Raw genomic sequence first — 18,762 nt, 5'->3', positions numbered from 1 at the left:
ATTTGTGAAGTGCTACAAGAGGCAACTTCTTTACCTGAACCATGGACAAGTAAACATACATTTTTGACACACGTCAGTGAGATCTCTGCTGGGTTTACTGTTCTCAGGTCTTTTTCCACATACAGTCTGCACACGAAGACCTCGTGACCGAGACGCCAACTCCTCCTTACGGGTTACGTTTAAGCTTTACTTCATCCAGACAGTATTTTACCAATGTGCACACATCCACGTTTGTAATGAAACGCGTCATTAACGTCTTGTCACGCAGGCATAGTCTTACAAGCCAGACTTCTATGGGAATCACTGATCTTCACAGAAGAGGCCATTTGACAGGCATTGCATCAAACACCACTTTGCATTCCTTTTTATAAACTGATCCTTTTCCCCAATCCAGTGACTACATCTTACTTTGCAGACCTCATTGTGTAACACAGACATGCAGAGAGCCAATTAGATTGTAGTCCTGCATCAATATCTGTTCATAAGCCCTTCTGGTAATTACCCAGGAATTGTACTGGTCTTGTCCTAGCCGGTTCCTGCATCTTCTTGGAATTTTCGATTCATTCACACACACACACACACACACACACACACGCAAGTGCATGTGAGAGTCTTCAGAGAAGAACTTAAATGATGAGCACCAGAACACTTGGAATAGAGCCACTGGATTTAAGGTATTAACCCCAAGACGTTCTCAGGTTGCTGATACTTGGCGCCACATAATTCATAATGGTCTAGAAAATGATCAAGCTTGTAAAATGGACCCATCTCTACTAAAGGTTTGTTGGGGAAACCACCTCAAGGAATGAAAAGTAGCCATGGTAGATTCATGTAAAGTGTTGAAAAGATGTTCAAGAGTGCGATTTAGCCGTGAGCTGTCGATATCCAGTTTCTTGTCGGTACGCATCATGAAATTAAATTCAATTTCTCCACCTAAAATTGGTTTTTACCAGAGGTTGAAATTAGTTGGCCCGTCAACAGAGCTAGCCCGTGAATAGGCCCGTCTCTCATCTACAATTTTATGACCGTTGTAACCTTTCTAACTTCAAAAGGATGAGCACAAATACTGTTATCTGGCTGAACATGTCTTGTTAAAACTAATATGGCCGTGAACAACGAAAACCTTATGTGCACGGTCGAACCTTAAGACAATATGCCTTTCAACATGCTTCAAGGTCGTAGCGAACGGCTCATGACTTCATCTTACTCGCACGCTGCTCGTACCTCTTGCTTGTGCCGTCTTATCACGGTGCACTGTTAACACACTACGCGTTAAACATTCACTTTACTGACGATAAGGAATGCAGTCCCGCGAAGTCTAAACCCTTATTTGGAGTTCACACTGCTATGATGATATAACCCTATTAATAAATACTTTACTCTTGAGGATGGTGGTTAACGAAGTCTGCAGTAACGGACACAAACAAGAAAACTCAAGGTCAAAGTTTTCTGATAATACATAACATACATAACAGTGTGTGATTCGCTCTCCACACATCGAAACGATGGGGAGAATAATAAATTGTTACGTAAAGTTTTAAATATGTAAATTGTTCAACAGAATTCTAGATAAACAATTTGTTAAATAACATTTTAATTAAATAAGTCATTCAAATTGTAAGAGAGACTTGACAGGTTCATGACCGTTACTGAAACAATACTGAAGTGGCACTTTCTGAAAAACAAACTCCTCTAAATCGACTCTGACGCTGGTCTGCGGTGGAGGCTCTTTTGCACAAGCCGAGAGGGGATTTCTAGGCCGTGGCAAGCGAGCATCCGGGTCAGAAGCTCATGCTTGGAGACGTGGTCTTCCCCTTGTGTGCGCGTCAGAATCCTCGTTCCGATTTGACGAACACAATAATGCCACTCACAGACCCAGAGCAACTCCGCGGCAAACACAAAAGAGAAGCGAGAGAGCGTGAGAGAGACACCAAACACGCTGGGGAGAAGTGAGCCCGATCCACGTCATGAAGAGAAAGTACAAAAAATAGAAACAAACAACCTTTCTCTTTCGGTCTCCATCCTGCCAAAACCTACCGGTGTAAGGTGGGGCATATTTCAGTGTCTCAAAGAAACATGAGAGACTCGATTCAAGGAAGAATCTGGGGCAATGGTGCAGAAAACCACACACACACACACACACACACACACACACACACACACGAAAGTGAGAAACAGGAAGATAAATCGATGCGACAGTCGAAAAACAAGCAAGCTGGCCTCTATATTTAAAGGATAAGCTTGGATGCTAGAATGCGCAGCAGATAAAGAGAGCTAGGATATTTTTACTTACACTTGAAGCAATGCAGAGAAAGCTTCTATTTAAAGACTACTGAATGATATTGAATGATTGAAAACATTCAAGTAGACAAAATTCAGGGTGTCTGCTTGTGTATCCATGTTAATGCTCACCTCAAAAAAGATTCATGATCAAATTAGCCGACACCAAACTCTAATTCATGGGTATTGAATCAAAATCCATCCATCCATCTGTACCGCTTATTCTACACAGGGTCGTGAGGAGCCTGGAGCCTATCTAAGGGGACTCGGGGCACAATGCGGGGGGACACCCTGGACGGGGTGTCAACCCATAGCAGGGCAAATCTCACACACACTCACACTACAGACAATTAAGGAGATGCCAATCAGCCTACAATGCTTTAAACTGTGGGAGGAAACTGTAGTGCCCGGAGGAAACCCCCGAAGCACGGGGTGAAAATGCGAGCTCCACGCTCACAGGCCGGAGGCAGGAATCGAACCGCAACCCTGAAGGTGCGAGACAAATGTGCTAAACACTAAGCAAAGATGCCCCCCTTACACCAACCACAATGACAGATTGTTGTCCACCCACCATTTATCCAGCCTGCGTGATAACTCTCCCTTGACATGGGAAACGTTGCTCAGCAATCTAGAATCTGTCGTGAATGTCAGCGATTGTGAATAATCAACGATTGGTCCCGACATGTTCACCAAAGCTAAAATGGCTAGCTGCATCGGCTTAGTTTTTAAGCTTTAATCATCAAATTAGCTTGTTTAAGTGATCCAAGAGAAGTTGCGAAGTTACAGTTTTACCAACGTTACAGGAAGTCCGAAAAATGATACTCTTTCTTCATATTATAGTGTTCTTTTGCTAAGCATGCAGATGGAGAGAAAACGAGGAACACCAACACCGGAACTGAAGAAAGAGGAAACGGTAGGAACGTTAGATTAAAAAAAAAAAAAAAAAAAATGAAAAAGGGAAATGATCAGGAAGAGCAGAATAAAGAAGTTTCAAGGCTTCTAGACAGAAAAGTGACTGTGGTGATTTTTTTTTTTTTTTTTAAACTTGGCACAAAACAAAGCAGGGACATTACTGTCAGCAATGAAGCCAAAAGTCCCGAAAGAGATTGATACACAGCAAGTTAAATCTCCTCAGTAGTCCATCTCATGCAAGAAAAAAAGGACACTGTTACAACTCTATCCAGAGCTGAATTGTTGCATGAGAACATTAAAAGAGGAAAGAAAGCGAGAGCTCTCAGAAGGAAAAAAAAAAAACTCTATTCAAACGTAATGCTCCTTCACGACCAAACATGGCTGATGCCTTGAAGAGGGGAAGAAAGAGAAAAGAAAAGAGACAAAACTTGACCTCGAAACAACAGAGCAAGACAAAAGGAAAAACAACTGCGGAAGAGCGTCCCGGGGAAGCATTGGGCCCGGAGCAGCAGCCCGGATGAATACTCTGAGGGAGTAAAGGAGTGGCTGAGTAAACACTTCGAAAGCCTTTTTTTTTTTCAGAAAAGCAGACTGGAATGTAGCTAATGGGAGGGTCAAAATGGCTAGAGAGTCTGCAGGATATTTGAGGGTTATTCAGCCTTTTTTTAATGGCTATCTCCAAATATTTGGTCCACCTCGTTACAGCATCACAAAGTCCATCTGCCAGCATTTGGAGGTGTAGGCTGTCCAGAGCACCAAGCAATCTCTCAATCCCGAGTCACCATCCACATGGTTGGCTCGGATTACCCATCCCTTGAAGAGCGAGATGACTGGAGGTCAATGCTGCCTTCCCAAGCTGTTACTGGTTACATGTTTCCCCCACAGCTTTAACTCATTGCCCTGGGGGACAACTGGATGAACTGTTGATTGCAGTGTTAATATGGAGGACAGCTCGATTTACCCTCTGGTGGTAAACAATAGGCCAGCAAACATGCTAGCAAAGAGGCCCGTTACATCCTCCTTGTCATTTGAGACATGGATATCAGCTTCTTATTGTGGACTGGGTCCCCCCCCTTCCACTTCCTACAAATATTAGAGATACATATTAGCATGGGTCAAGTCAATGCATTAAACTGCATTGACTGCAAAGTTTATTATACTTCACAGTAAACTGCAGAGAAATCTTTTTCATACGCATGTTCCTCCACAACATTCTGCAACACTACTGCACAAGTGTGTGTGTGTGGGAGTTTTATTGCCATGCCAGTTGCATGCACCCCTCTGTTCGACAACAATGGTCCTCTTATTGGGCCATCAAGATTTGGCCTGATGCCCACAGCACAGCATTCGCAGTCAAATAACCAATTTTTCACACACGTCCAGCTATAAATGTAGTTTACTCTAAGGGTAAACAAGCGCTCGAGTTAGAGCTCTTTGCACTTTTATGCTCGAATTTAACAGTAATTAACTGCAAATTGCGCAAGCCAGAGATAAAATCCCTGAAGGATTAGTGCGGCAGTTGACCGTGACGCGACCTAATACGAGCAGAAGCGAATATTTTACCAGGACTGTACATGACATCTTAATGACCGTCTACACACAGCCACCTTTTCAACGTGGCCGATTTACATCATCACCACAGTGGAGCAATAACAAAAGTATTAAAAGTTAATAAACGAGAAAGAATACAATACTCAGTAATGATATATCTATATTGCAATAATTTGTGTCTCAGCCGATATACATTTCTGAAATATAGCGGATATCGGGATCTTTCAAACTGGAAGACTGGTCTGCTTCAAGTCAGTTTCAAGTGTGGTCTTCCACTTGGAGAGTCCAAAAGTTGTGGCAGAAGTAGAGGGAAGACGTAAATGATTGAAACACGACGGAAACATAAATTCCACTAAAATCTATTGTGTGTACCCTACGTGCACACCTCCACTAATGTGAACGAGTACATCCAGTAAAAGTCAGTTTGAAGGAGTTCAGACATTACTGGTAATGGTAACTTTCCAGATTTTGAAAGTGACAATACTAAAACACTTCTGTGGAACCACAGAGCACATAAGCACCAAAGCTATTTCCTCTTTCATTTTTACAAATTAATGCATTTACTGTATCCAGATCCAGATCACTCACATCTGGTGATGTGATCATGTGATGGGATGAATCTTTTGGGTTTTTTGTTTTTTTTTGCTATAAGAACTGGGTCAGTCTCACATATGCATGTGGATGTGCTAAGGACATCTACCGAAGGCCCCTCCACAAGACATTGTTTTAACTAGTAATCTGGGCCTGATTATTCAGAGACCTGTGTGTTTGCTTTTCACATGTAATCTCTAGCTTGCCTCGTCCTGCTGCTAACTAAACAGAAAAGGGGGGGGGGGCCCTGTGCAGGCCCACAAGGCCTAATGGACATGAAAATATCTGGACTTTTGTTGCCAGCGTCCAGGCATGAGCGTTTCAGCTAAGCCACGCTTTAAACAGACGCTTCCTGGTGACCGTGAAGAGACCTTGACTGGTTAGACAAAATAGGCCAAATCTCAAGAGACCTCCACGTGACAGAATGAGGGCAAATATCTTTACACACCAATACCAGCTATATTTACAGGCGAGATGGCACACCGAGGGCGATTCCCAGGTTTTTGTTGTTCATTACATATGCGGTCAGGTGAAAAAAACAAAAGTACACCTCATAGAAATTGTTAGGTTTTTTGACATATTTGGAAAAGCAAACATTTGATCAGACTTGAAACAGTGCCTATTTTGAAGTTGATATACTTGAACAAAATCACTTCAACAGAAATACCAACAGATGTTAAAATATCCTTTAGATTTCAAAATATCCTTAAATGACCTTACTTGTGATATTGAATACGTTTACATGGACAGCAGTAATCTAATTATTGACCTTACTCGGAGTAAGATAATAATGTGATTAAGGTGTTTACATGAGTTGCTTTTAGAATACTCCTGTCATGTTCCTGTTTACATATTATAGAACATAATTAGATTAATGGCACACGTCATTACGTCACCGCGCCATGCCGTCCGACGTCCCTCCAGAATTTCACGTATTCACATACAGTTCGTTTTTGTTATTTTTTACGAACGCTTCCAGTGCGGCTAATTATTTGTCATGCTATACGTGCTAATAGACGACTGCTTGAAGCCATGGGTTGCGTCCCAAACTGCGTACTTACCTACTGTAGAGTAGCCGAGATACATGTATTTCGCGTGCTACAGGCCTATAGTAGGCAAGTACGCGGTTTGGGACGCAGTCGTGCTCTCTTGCTTGGCGTAAAACGGTTGAGCACTGATTTGTGTTTACTTCGAGTATGACCTTAATTGGATTAAGGTAATTAAAAATGACTGTTTACATGGTAGTTTCTTAGGAGTATTGTCTTAATCGGGTTAACATTGGATTATTGTTGTGCATGTAAACGCACTGATTGATGGCACGCTCATTAAACCATCTACTATGAAAAACATTTAGGCATCAACTTTGATCCCTCCCTCACCTTTGAAGCTAATATAAACTCTAAAATTGGATTCTTTCACCTTCGTTGCGCTGCTCGTGTCCGTCCCTTCATTAGCCTCAAAGACGCTGAAACACTGCGTCATGTATTTATATCCTCACGTCTTGATTATTGCAATGCTCTCCTCATTGGTTTACAGGCTAATTCTATTGCTAAGTTGTAAAATATTCAAAACTCTGCCGCTAGACTTCTTACACATACCATGCGCTTAGCTCACATTACTCCAATCCTGTGTAAACTGCATTGGATACCGGTTTCAGTTCACATTAAATATAAAATAATCCTGCTCACATGTAAATCACGTCACGCTTTGGCACTTTTCTATCTTAGTGAACTGCTTCTCCCCTACAACCTGACCCACTCTCTCAGGAACTCTGAGCTCGGACTGCTCTCTGTCCCTTGAACTCGTCTCTCCACCCACTATGGGTGGCAGGTCTTTCAGTGTAGTAGCACCCAAAATCTGGAATTCATTCCCTCTGACTCTTTGCAGCATCACATCCATCTCGGAGTTCAAATCCCAACTCACAACTTATCTGTTTTCTCAATGTTATCTGCCCTAATCAGGTTCTATGCATCCTTCTCAGTGACTGTATTATCTGTACTGTGTTTTTCACATTGTGTTTGTCCATTGTTTGTTTTGTTGTACTGCTATTGTAAAAAGTGTCCTTAAGCTCTGGAAAGGCATTTTATATATTATATATATATTATAATATATTATAATATAATATAATATAATATAATATAATATAATATAATATATAAATAAAACATTCTTCTGTGGAAAAAGCCGCTTTGCATAATTGTCCACCAGGCTTGCTGGAATATTTGACCGCTTTTCCATACAATAAGATGTATGAGGGTTTTCTTGCATGTACTGCCCGTTTGAAATCCTCCCACAACATTTCAATGGGATAAAATCCGGGCTTTGACTAGGCCATTCCATAACCCTCCATTTCTTTTTTTAAGCCATTCCTTTGTGGATTTGCTAGTGTGCTTAGGATCATAATCCTGCTGAAAGGTCCACTTTCGGTTCAACTTCAACTTTGACAGATGGACTCACATTATCTTCAAACACTCTTTGATATTAAGCAGAATTCATAGTTGAATCAATGAATGCAAGCTGTCCAGTCCCTGAGGCCTTGAAGCAATCCCAAACCATAACATTTCCACCACCGTGCTTCACAGTTGGTATGAGATGCTTCTTCTGAAAACTTGTTTTAGGTCTGCGCCAAACATGTCTCTTGTTACTGTGGCCCAACAACTCTATCTTTGATTCGTCAGTCCAGAGCACATTATTCCAAAAGGCTTGGTCTTTGCCTATATGCTCATTGATGAACTGTAGTCTTGTGAAGGCTTTTTCCCGGCACAGGAAAATTTGTACAATCTCTTTCTGATTGTAGAAGCATGCACTTTGACACCAACAGATGCAACACTTACTATCAGAACCTGTGATGGAATTTTGGAGTTCTTAGAGACTTCTTTTTGCATTAGACTCTTTAGCTCTTGGGTTGAAATGGCTAGGACGGCCAGTCCTGAACAAATTGGAAGTCGTTCGAAATCTGCGCCATTAGTAGATGATTTTCCGTACAGTGGAATGATGTATAGCAAATAATTTGGAGATCTTTTTAAATCCCTTGCCAGACTCATAGGCATCCACAACCTTTTTCAGAAGGCCTTATAGAACTCTTTAAATCTTTGCATGATGCCACACACCTCAATAGTAAAGGGAACACCAGACACTAGATATGAGAGGGGTTTAAATAATACAGGTTCCACCTGCACTCCCTAAACAGGTCCTAATCACTGGCACCCAATACTGAACACCTAATTCTAATTTTATGGATGTGAAGGTGTGAGGATCAAATGTGTGCTTGTCCAAATAGGTGAAATGACCTAACAATTTCCATGGGGTGTACTTATATTTTCACATGACTGTATATTTTATGATGCTATTATTCAGTATGTGCTACCAGACATTAAAAACCACTAAAAGAGTCTAAACAGCTTGAGACATGAAATGTCACTCATGACATGATTCATCATGAGTATTCAGAATACAAAAATCACAGTACAATTTTCTAAACAAAAGTATAAAACAACACGAACATAAAAATGGTGCGATATTAAAATAGCATTGCAATCAATTACGATATAGATTGTACTAGGGATGGACGATTGTGATAAGTTTCCAAGATTTCAGAGATATTTTTTAAATGAACTTACAAACTGACTGGAAGCAGTTAATTTTATGTCAAACGTTTGTAGTAAAAATAGTAAAATATTACTGCTTACAGATTTTCAAAATATATATTCTCCTTAATATTTTCCGCTTAACTATTAAAACAAGTGATTTTTTTTTTTTAATATAAAAATACATTTATTCTGATAGACATTAATTAAAGCATCATCAAACAGTTTATGCGGCAACATACCCAAAGTTCTGCAACACAGCTTTAGATTGTCATATTGGATATTTTCTGGGACCTTAAATGACCCAAATTACCATAAATTCCAACTTCAAATAACATACAAATCAGTACAAATAGTTTTAGCCCATGTGCAAGCGTGTGGAGAGAGGCAAGTTTCTGATCCTCATGCCAAACATTCAGTTTCTGAACATTCTTGTCCTTGCCTACATAGCAACCAAATACTTCAGACAACAGCAACCATAAACAGCTCATGATACACATTAGCATGTAGCTTTCACAACTACAACTTCACATGCAACTGCACAACTCTTTCATTCCCGTTAAGTTGAACTGTAACACAATAGGTTTAAAAACTGCACGCATCTATTTAGACACATCACCACCACAATATACACTCCAAGTGTCATATGTCGAACAAGAGCATCTGTGGCCCACGCTGCACCTGACATCAGCCTCCTAGCCTGTTTATGATATCTCAGCCTTGTGTTTGTTTCTGTGCAGGGTGAAGTTGACTTCATGGTTTCCAGCAAAACACTTCCTAAGTCTTCAAAAAGCTCCATACATTCTTCTTACCGTATCACTTTCATGAGTAGAGGCTTCCCGAGGGAACAGCAGTGACCTGTGGCAGGTTGAAGTGCCAGGTTTAAGACAGCCACCATTCGTCCCATGTCACAGCTAGAAAGTCAGTGCAGCTCCAGATGTTACTGCCGCAGCCAATTTGAAGGAAGGTCAGTTTTATAGAGTCGAGCCTGTCAAAACCTCTTAGCATGGTGATAGTGAGTCACATGCTGTCTTTACACATGACAAGAGCACGAGATGTAGAGAAGTAGTCTTAAACAAATACAATTCAGGTAAACATTAGCTACCATCTATTTATCATTCTTAATTACAAATATCTACTTGTAAAGGTCCAAATGTGATGGCTGGTTGTGATATTTGATGAAGACTAAAATCTAAATATCCATTGCTTGACAATGGAACTGCTAAGGTTGAGCAATTTACTATATCACAAGGTCTCATTGATGGCATAATAGAAATGATGTGGAGGAACTATCACACACCCACACACTTAAAAGACAAAATAGTCAACTGCATTTACGATCCATGTTTTAATGTTTTTTCCTTAAAGCCCCACTGAGCTCATGTCATGTTTCCTCTGAAGACCAAACATGGTAAACTGGACATATTCACACCCCCCACCATGAGGCTGACTTCCTAGTTTTGAGATCCTGCACCGCACTCACCCACCTTACCACCCACCCATTGAACTTTCATTTCAAATGAATTCAAAATAGTTTTACCATGACAGAAAGCAAAGCTGCCACACCTTTCAAAACAGAAACTCAAATCAAGGGGATTGGTTTGGGCCAGGGCTTCCAGGGGGTTGATTAAAACACCTGCACAACTGTCAGTCATTCCAGATTCATACATCCATTGGCTCTGCATTTTTAATTGAGAAATACTCTTCCTTGGGCATATTTTTTGCATTCCAGTTCAGTCAGATATTAAACCGTAGAGTTCCAATGCAGAATGCTTCAAAGGTTGGCAGGTCCGAAAATATAATATTTTTATTTTCCATATTACTCCCACCCTTGCCATCTGGAATTCCCTCCCCAAAGTTTGAATACCTCTGAAAAGCTGTAACCATTCCCCCGCCCCCCCCCCCAAAAAAAACCACACGAAACTTGCATTTCTGCTGTCTGTCATTTTGCGTAGTTTATATTTGTACTTTTAGTTTTTCCTTCAAAGACATTTTGATGGACAAAAGCATGACAGAGCAAATAATCCAGCATGGTCACTTTCAATACACACACATATCTGTATCTCACATGCATCCTCTCAATCGCTGCTCAGAACATGTTCTTGAAAAATCAGCATCAAATGCTGCAAAACATCAGCCATAACACAACATGAGATCTAGGGGGCTTCTCCCTCTGTGTAATAACCTGCACAACCGTCACCGACAGGCTGCATGAATCTACAGTCTGGGCTAGAAACAAATCAGCCCCAGCCTCGCTTTATCACTCAGTGAATTTTTCTTATGACCTTTGGTGATGGTGTTGCGTGTGATTTCACAAAAATCCAAATTAATCCACTTTTAGACATTTAGTAACATCAAATAATATGATGTGGATGCCAAAGACAAAACATTATATTGATGTGATTTTGTCTTTGAAAGGCAGGCAGACTTGACCTTGCTAGCCCAATTATATCCCAATAACCTTTAGGCTACTTAAAACCGCTTCTCCATTTTTGTATTAGTGCCAGAAATGTGTGTGTGAGAGAGAGAGCGCACACTAAAAAGCATTCGATATGTGCTGTTGATTTAACATGTCATGACCAATATGTAAAAACAAAACAAAACAAGGAATAACAATTGCTATAACTTGGTCCACAGGACTTAATCACCACTAAATCTCTGATCCAACAAACCGCCTACATTTAGTTTCACACCACCACGCAATAACAGTGTGTTTCACTTGGCTAGATGAAAGTCCCGTGACATTTTCCTAGCCAGTGGAGGTATCTTATCCTCCATCTGACTGGCTGCCTTCTGTAAACCAAAACATCACAACTCCTGTCACATCCGCTGGAAATGCAAACAAATTAATTACGATCCCATGGGCTGGGAACACCCAGCTCAGTCCACACTGACGGAAACTTTCATCCGCAACACTACCACAGCAGCGGTTTCACAACTTGTGGCCCAAACCGCTGCTAAGCGATCAGCAAATACACAACTTCGTGTTTTTCAAATCACAACCACAATACAACTTCAGAACTTTATATACAAAAACGTCAAACTCTGCTATTTGCTCAAACTCCCAATCAGGAGTTGTTCCTATAAAACACATTCGTTTCTCACCCTGCGTGGCCAACTGACCCTTTCCCTTCAAACGAATTGGTGCCTACAGTGATCAAGGGGGAAGCCTTCAAAGGAAACAAAAGCAGGCCAGACCTCTGAATAAGGTAGCCTTTTTAAAACTATGCCAACCCGACACAGCGCTTGAATAGCAGCCGCCTTTGATCTTTTCTCAAGTAGACGTCGGCGGCTGCATTCGAGCAGATGAGCTCCTCCTCATGCCAGACTACACAGACAGGAGAACAACTGTTTTTGGATCCTTTTCAACACCTGTCGAGAAGAAAGCATCTACCTGTGACATTTGGGTGGGTGTGTGGGGAGCACGATGCTCCTCTTCTCACCTGAGGGGACACGGCAGTAAATGAATCAGGCGAATGACGCAAATTTGAGCTGCTCTGACTCAGATTCCTTTTACTGCTCCAACATGCATGTGTGAATAAACAGGACTGAAAAACAACGCCTCTGCTTAAACACCACAATCTCAAATCCACTAGAGCACGAGAAGTTTTTAAGAGCAATTGGATTCTCTCACACAGACACATGATATTCAAATCACAACACAACACCAACACAAAGCTACTGAGGAATGTTTCGTTGGGTTTTGTTGGGTTTCGTTGGATCCCCCCCCCCGAATTCAACCTGTCTGCAGACTCAAGGTGGATCAGTTTACGCTCTTACCCTATAAAACAAACCATGGAGAATCCATCTTTTCCTTCCATGGCCTCACATTTAGTCATATTTTAATATAGACACACAGACACAAAAAAAACCCTGAAACAAATTCTCACCAAACATCGCAGTAATTAAAGCCTCATTCCAGTAGACAACAAACAACACTATTATTCACTTTACTATATTGATATATTTATTCATCTTTGCACCATACTTCATCATAGTCCAACATGAGCTTTTCCTTTTAAGGTAAAGCTACAAAAACAGAAACTAAATGTGCTCTCCATGTTGCGCAAAGATGGACAACTAACATGGATGTGCTAAAAAAAAAAATTTTTATTATTTTTTTTTAAAAAGGTCGTCATGGCTTTACAGAGCTTACGTCACGCACAGCTTGTTTCTCCAAAAACAACAGCGTACAAGAGTAGGGTTTGGAGCCTTACCATGTGTTTATTATAAATAACCAAATATTTAAACAAACCGTACCATGTGTTTATTATAAATACCAAATATTTAAACAAACCGTACCATGTGTTTATTATAAATACCAAATATTTAAACAAACATAGGCGTATACACCCCCCAAAAATCTATCCATTTATATTAACTTTGTTCTTGAATGAAAGTCTACAGCAACTTTCTTTTCGCTACGGACTGAATACACCTGTTCCACTGGCCAAAACCATTATGAAAGCAACAAAGCTGCCCAGCCTGCAAGAAACATCTCTCTCCCACTCTCATTCATTCATTTTATATATTATATATATTATATATATATATATATATATATATATATATATATATATATTATATATATATATATATATATATATATAAAAATACACATACACACATTAGCCTAGGTAATGGATTTGCTTACTAGGATCCAGATTAAGAATGCACACACATTAAATTCACATTAAATTAAACTGCATCAGAACAACCTGGTACATTGTAAAATTGAGCACTTATCAATAGTGATGTGTCCAGGATACACAGGATACGCAAGCCCTTGTTGTTGTTGCTGATATTATTACAGTCCTGCAATTATCTATATATTTCACGTCCCCGGCACTCATTCGGACAATCCTCCGATATACTGCACCAGTACTTTTGAACATGCAACATTTTCTGATAATACCCATTTACTACAATACATAAACATACCTCTACCATTGTTTTGTATTCTTATCCTATTTACATGAATGATCCACCTCCTGGCATGTTATATTCTTACTACCAAGCTGCTATAACGCTTTCATTTCCAGCCAAAGAGGGGTTAATCAAATGTTCTCTCATATTAAAAACAACCTGGGGCGGCTGTGTCTCAGGTGGTAGAGCAGGTTGTCAACTAATCATAGGGTTGGCGGTTCGATTCCCAGCCCACATGACTCCACATACCGTAGGGAACCCCAAGTTGCTCCCGATGGAGAATTGAAAATTTTGCTTAGGAGTAGATGGGAAAGAAATATTCATTCATATTATAGATCAGATACAACAGAGAAATATAAAATGATGAGCTACCAAAAAAAAAACCCCACAAATGTCAGCCTCAAGTTCCTGTCAGACGATTATAATTCAGCAGCAATATTTTAGTCAAATATTTTATTTTAAAAAAAATAAAAAATAAAGATGATCTCTCAGCTTCCACAAGTTAAGAATCAGTCCAAACATCCTGGAGCTAATATTAGTGTCTATCCATTCATGCCCATGTGGTTGAAGACCCCGTGTGTGCAACTTTCCTGCTCTTATAAAAACTTCTCTAGGCTACATGACAGACAGCCCTCAAATAAACCTTCAGTCCGTTCAGAACAAACGATAAAAAAAAATCACAATGTAACAGTAAAACCCAGCAAAAGCACAGTGTAACACTAATACACCATTTTCATTCATAAGTCAAGCTTGATGAAGATCATAAACCCAGCGCGTGCTGTGCGGAAGTGGACATGTGCCTTTTACAAGCAGGAATATCATCAATATATTCATGCTCACAACGTTTCCACGTACATCAGTAGACTGAATTAGAAATATATGTTTAATAAAGTGAATGAAACTGGAATTTCACCTCTGCTGTATGGAGTTCACGTCCACTGAAGTTCCGGGAGCTGCATGTTCAGCGCTGAGCTGCTCGCTGCTGCTTCTACAAGAAGTTTTCGGTAATTCCTGAGCGCCTGGAGACAAACTATTGCTTGTTTTGTCAAGAAGAGGATGTTCAGTTAGTGAATTGCTGTGCTGGACATGCCGGCTGTGCTGGGATAGAGTGGCCTGCACGGCGGCAGGAGAGGACACGGATAAGTAGTGGAGCTGTGCCGCGATGGGAGCCGCGCCGCTCTCGGCTTTCTCCAGATCCACGCTCCTCACTTTCCGCAGCTCTTTCCGTCTCCACTGCGCGTTTTCCCCGGCGTTTCTCTTCACCTTGCCGGGACTGCTCGGAAGACTAGGCGCACTACAACCACCCTGAAGTTGAAGTCCGCATCCAACATTCGCACACTCGTCTGAATCTAATAATCCCGACGACGAGGTCCGGCTCCCCGCCGTCGCCATTTTCTGTCCCGAATTTTTGCCACTTAAAAGGTGCAATTGGAGAGGGAGTGGAGGGAGCAGGGGGGAGGAGCCGGTGGGAGGAGCCAAGGCACCTACGTTCTGTTTACACGCGCTGCTATGTGGAAGGCCATTGGGGTATTTATGTTTAGGTTTAAGGCTCTGGTACACTTCGTTTTTTCGCACAGTCGTACGCATAGACTTTCAAAGTATACTCCGTTTGACGTGTACGCGTGCGTACACAAGACATGCGCACTACGACAATTTTCACTACCGCTCCTGGCCTAGAGTCAGTACAGAGCAGTAAAGGACTGAAGGACGACAACGAAGAACAATGCTTGGGCAATCTGTCACCACGATTAGCACCCATATGCAAATCCTTATACTCTTTAAGGCTAGAATTATACAAATGCGGGTACTTTCTAACCTGCACTCGTTTCCGTGTCTTCCGTTTATTACGTTTTTTTCTTCAACTACCTTGAGATTCAACGGCCCTGAGTCACTGTTGCCACCTTCTGGAACAACTAAATAGTGCAAAAGATTTAAATGTGCATGTGCGACCGTTAGAAAAATCAGGCGGCGTGCGTACATTACGCGCGTACTCTGCTGATGATGAAATTTGCGTCACGCGTATTGTACGCTGTTCCTAGCGTATGCTTAAAACGTGAAGCATACTTTCTACTTTAGGCATTTTCTTGTACGTGGGTCTGTATTCATTAGTTCTAACATTACATAAATGTCAAGAATTCTAAATTCAAAAGATATTGAATTTATTTTATGGATAAATACATTTTAGAAGTTTATGTGTTTGTGTAGAGGTAGTAAAAAAGTGCAATCTGTACCTCCTTTTGCACAACCCATCCATTTTCCATACCACTTATTCTACACAAGGTCACAAGGGAGTGTGTCCTCACTGCAGCCTGTAGTGCGATGACGTATTGGATAGATCCACTATGTACTGGATGTAACCCTAACCCTAACCCAGCACCCTCCTACCTCAACACTCTCCTTGAAGTTTATGTTCCCTCACGCAACCTACAATCGGTTAACAACCGACCCCTGGTTGTGCCTCCTCAGCGAGGCATGAGGTCCCTTTCCAGAACCTTCAAATTGACTGTCCCTCACTGGTGGAATGAACTTCCACCCACAATCCAGACAGCAGAATCTGTCACTATCGTCAAACCCTAACCATAACAGTAGATTAATTACTTTAATTACTTAGTGATTGCCATCGGTGCATGCATGTTAGATCTAGTAGTGGAAATAATCCAATACGTCATCATGCCTGGAGCCTATCCCAGGGAACTTGGAGGACAAGGTAGGGGACAGCCTGAACAGGGTGGCAACCCATCACAGGGCACAATCACTCACACAATTTGGAATGGCCAATTTCACACTAATTGGAAATGCCAATCAATGCATGTCTTTGGCCTTGGGAAGGAAACTGGAGTACCCAGAGGAAACCCCCAAAGCATGGGGAGAACAGGCAAACTCTGCACACACAGGGTGGAGACAGGATTGAACCCCCAACCCTGGAGGTGCGAGGCAAACATGCTAACCACTAAGTCACTGTGCCTCTCCTTTTGCACCACAGGTTTATATAGTTATAGTTTATTACAGTTTTAAATAGTTATAGTTATAATGCATTCTTGTACTATGTGTACTTGTACTTACTTCCAGTATTCCACTGTGTATTGCATTGCTCTGTCTCTTACATGGCATTTATTTAAAATCTCCTGGTACTTCATGGAGTCATACTGCCATGTATCCTAACAAAGGTCACAAAGCCTTTGGAGGGAAAACAGTGCTGCATCATCACACATCCTACACAATGCTTAATAGTAGGGATTAGGTTCTTTTCTGTATAACCATCTTTATTTTTTACTTTAAATTCCCATTGGGTGTGTGTTGTCTAAAGCTCTATTTTTATCTGCTCTCACAATAGAACCTAGTAACAGTCAGTGCACCTGTAGAGGCTAGTGAACACCAGACACTTATATTTATGGCTAGATGAAAGAAAAGACTTTCCTCTGGCACACGTTCCAAATGGAGTTGGTGTCTAATTGTAGATTTGGTGACTGTCAATATTAAGACATTTATGCATCTCTAACCATCCTCCACATTAAATAACTAAGAGAATTTGGCCTCTCTCTATGTCATGTAATATTTATGCCCTATAAATATAAATAGGAACGTATGGCAGTTGTATTTTCTTCATAAGAATTTTCAGAGCTACCAATCATTTTAAGTTGCGGTTTTATTCAAAATAACAACAGCACACACACATTTATATATATATATATATATATATATATATATATATATATATATATATATATATATATATATATATATATAATTTACTCAGCAGAAAACCCAATGAAAACTTCCAGTTCAGCTGGGGGGTGGGACATTTCCTAAAGCGGATCTCCTATTAATGATAAAGGGTTAACCGCGCTTTGGCACTCACTGGCACTTAATAATCATGTGTTAAATCAGAATCACTAACGTTTCTATATTTTAAGTAACACATGCACATACTCTGTGCATACTATACTCACATATATTCTGAATCGATTATAGGAACATTCCTCAAATGACAGTCTTCAAACAAAGCAAGTAAAGCTTGCTTGAAAAAGTGAAATAGACAGTGACAAACAGCCTATTTCCGAATGTAAACATCTTCAATTTTTAAAACATATTTTAGAATTAGTGCTTTGAATGTGTGTGAATCAGATCATTTAACTTTATGAAATATTTTTGTTGTTGTTATTGTTTCTGGTATTAGCTGGCTGATGAATAAAATGCAAAACGAAGCATGTGTGTGAACATACTAGCGCCTATATAGACTGAAATTATGGCTCCAATGGCTTCCCATACCACCTAGTCACCTAGACACAATGCACTTTCATGTAGTGTTTCAGGTATAAGTAAATAACTAACCGAATTTATAATGCATTCACATCTGTAACGTCACTGCAGGCACTTTTATTAAACAGTTATAAGGACAAAAGAGGAGAAAATGGAAACAACGTTTGTTATATATGGAATGACACCGGTTATTGTTTACTGGAATTGAAGATGATATATATAATAAATTATGCCAATTACTATGCATGTTATTCCACATAGGTAAACCACCAGTTAGTGTCTTGGCAACTCAGAGTCAATGCAGCTCACGTGTCCTGTGTGTGTGTGTGTGTGTGTGTGCGTGTGCGTGCGTGCGTGCATGTGTGCACGCTCGCGCGCGTGCGTATAACTGGTTTAGTGCATCCTCTGGGCCAGCCGTTGGTCTGCTACAACCTAAATATAATAGTTTGGTATAAATGCCCTGAATGTTAAATCACAAAGCTTTTATCCTGTGAATCATTTCGTCATCTAAAGCAGTGATTGCTTCATGTCTTGTCCTGCATAAAAGTACACAGGCTTACATGTAATTCAAGATGCCAAATCAGAGCATGCCACATTTTATAGAAATTCCTCCAAAGAAGCACCACAGGTCCATTTTTGAGGTAGAAGACTGCTG

The 18,762-nt window shown here is 40.6% G+C and overlaps 1 protein-coding gene across 2 annotated transcripts in view; it reads right to left on the bottom strand.

The window, feature by feature from the left end:
• The window catches only part of map3k1 (mitogen-activated protein kinase kinase kinase 1, E3 ubiquitin protein ligase), a 40,511-nt gene extending 25,238 nt beyond the window's left edge, over positions 1–15,273 (bottom strand). The window contains exon 1 of one of the 2 annotated variants that reach the window (XM_017489826.3): positions 14,761–15,273. In XM_017489826.3, the coding sequence (XP_017345315.1) occupies positions 14,761–15,239 (479 nt within the window). In that variant the 5' untranslated portion in view covers positions 15,240–15,273. Of the gene's footprint in view, positions 1–9,733; positions 10,735–14,760 lie in introns of those variants that run through there. The other variant, XM_017489827.3, reaches the window with a different exon arrangement.
• Between the last annotated feature and the right edge of the window lie 3,489 nt (positions 15,274–18,762).

This window comes from Ictalurus punctatus, chromosome 16 (genome assembly GCF_001660625.3).
Source record: "Ictalurus punctatus breed USDA103 chromosome 16, Coco_2.0, whole genome shotgun sequence".
NCBI lineage: Eukaryota > Metazoa > Chordata > Actinopteri > Siluriformes > Ictaluridae > Ictalurus > Ictalurus punctatus.
Note: the sequence above shows the minus strand (reverse complement) of the source record. Positions and strands in the feature narration are given on the sequence as shown.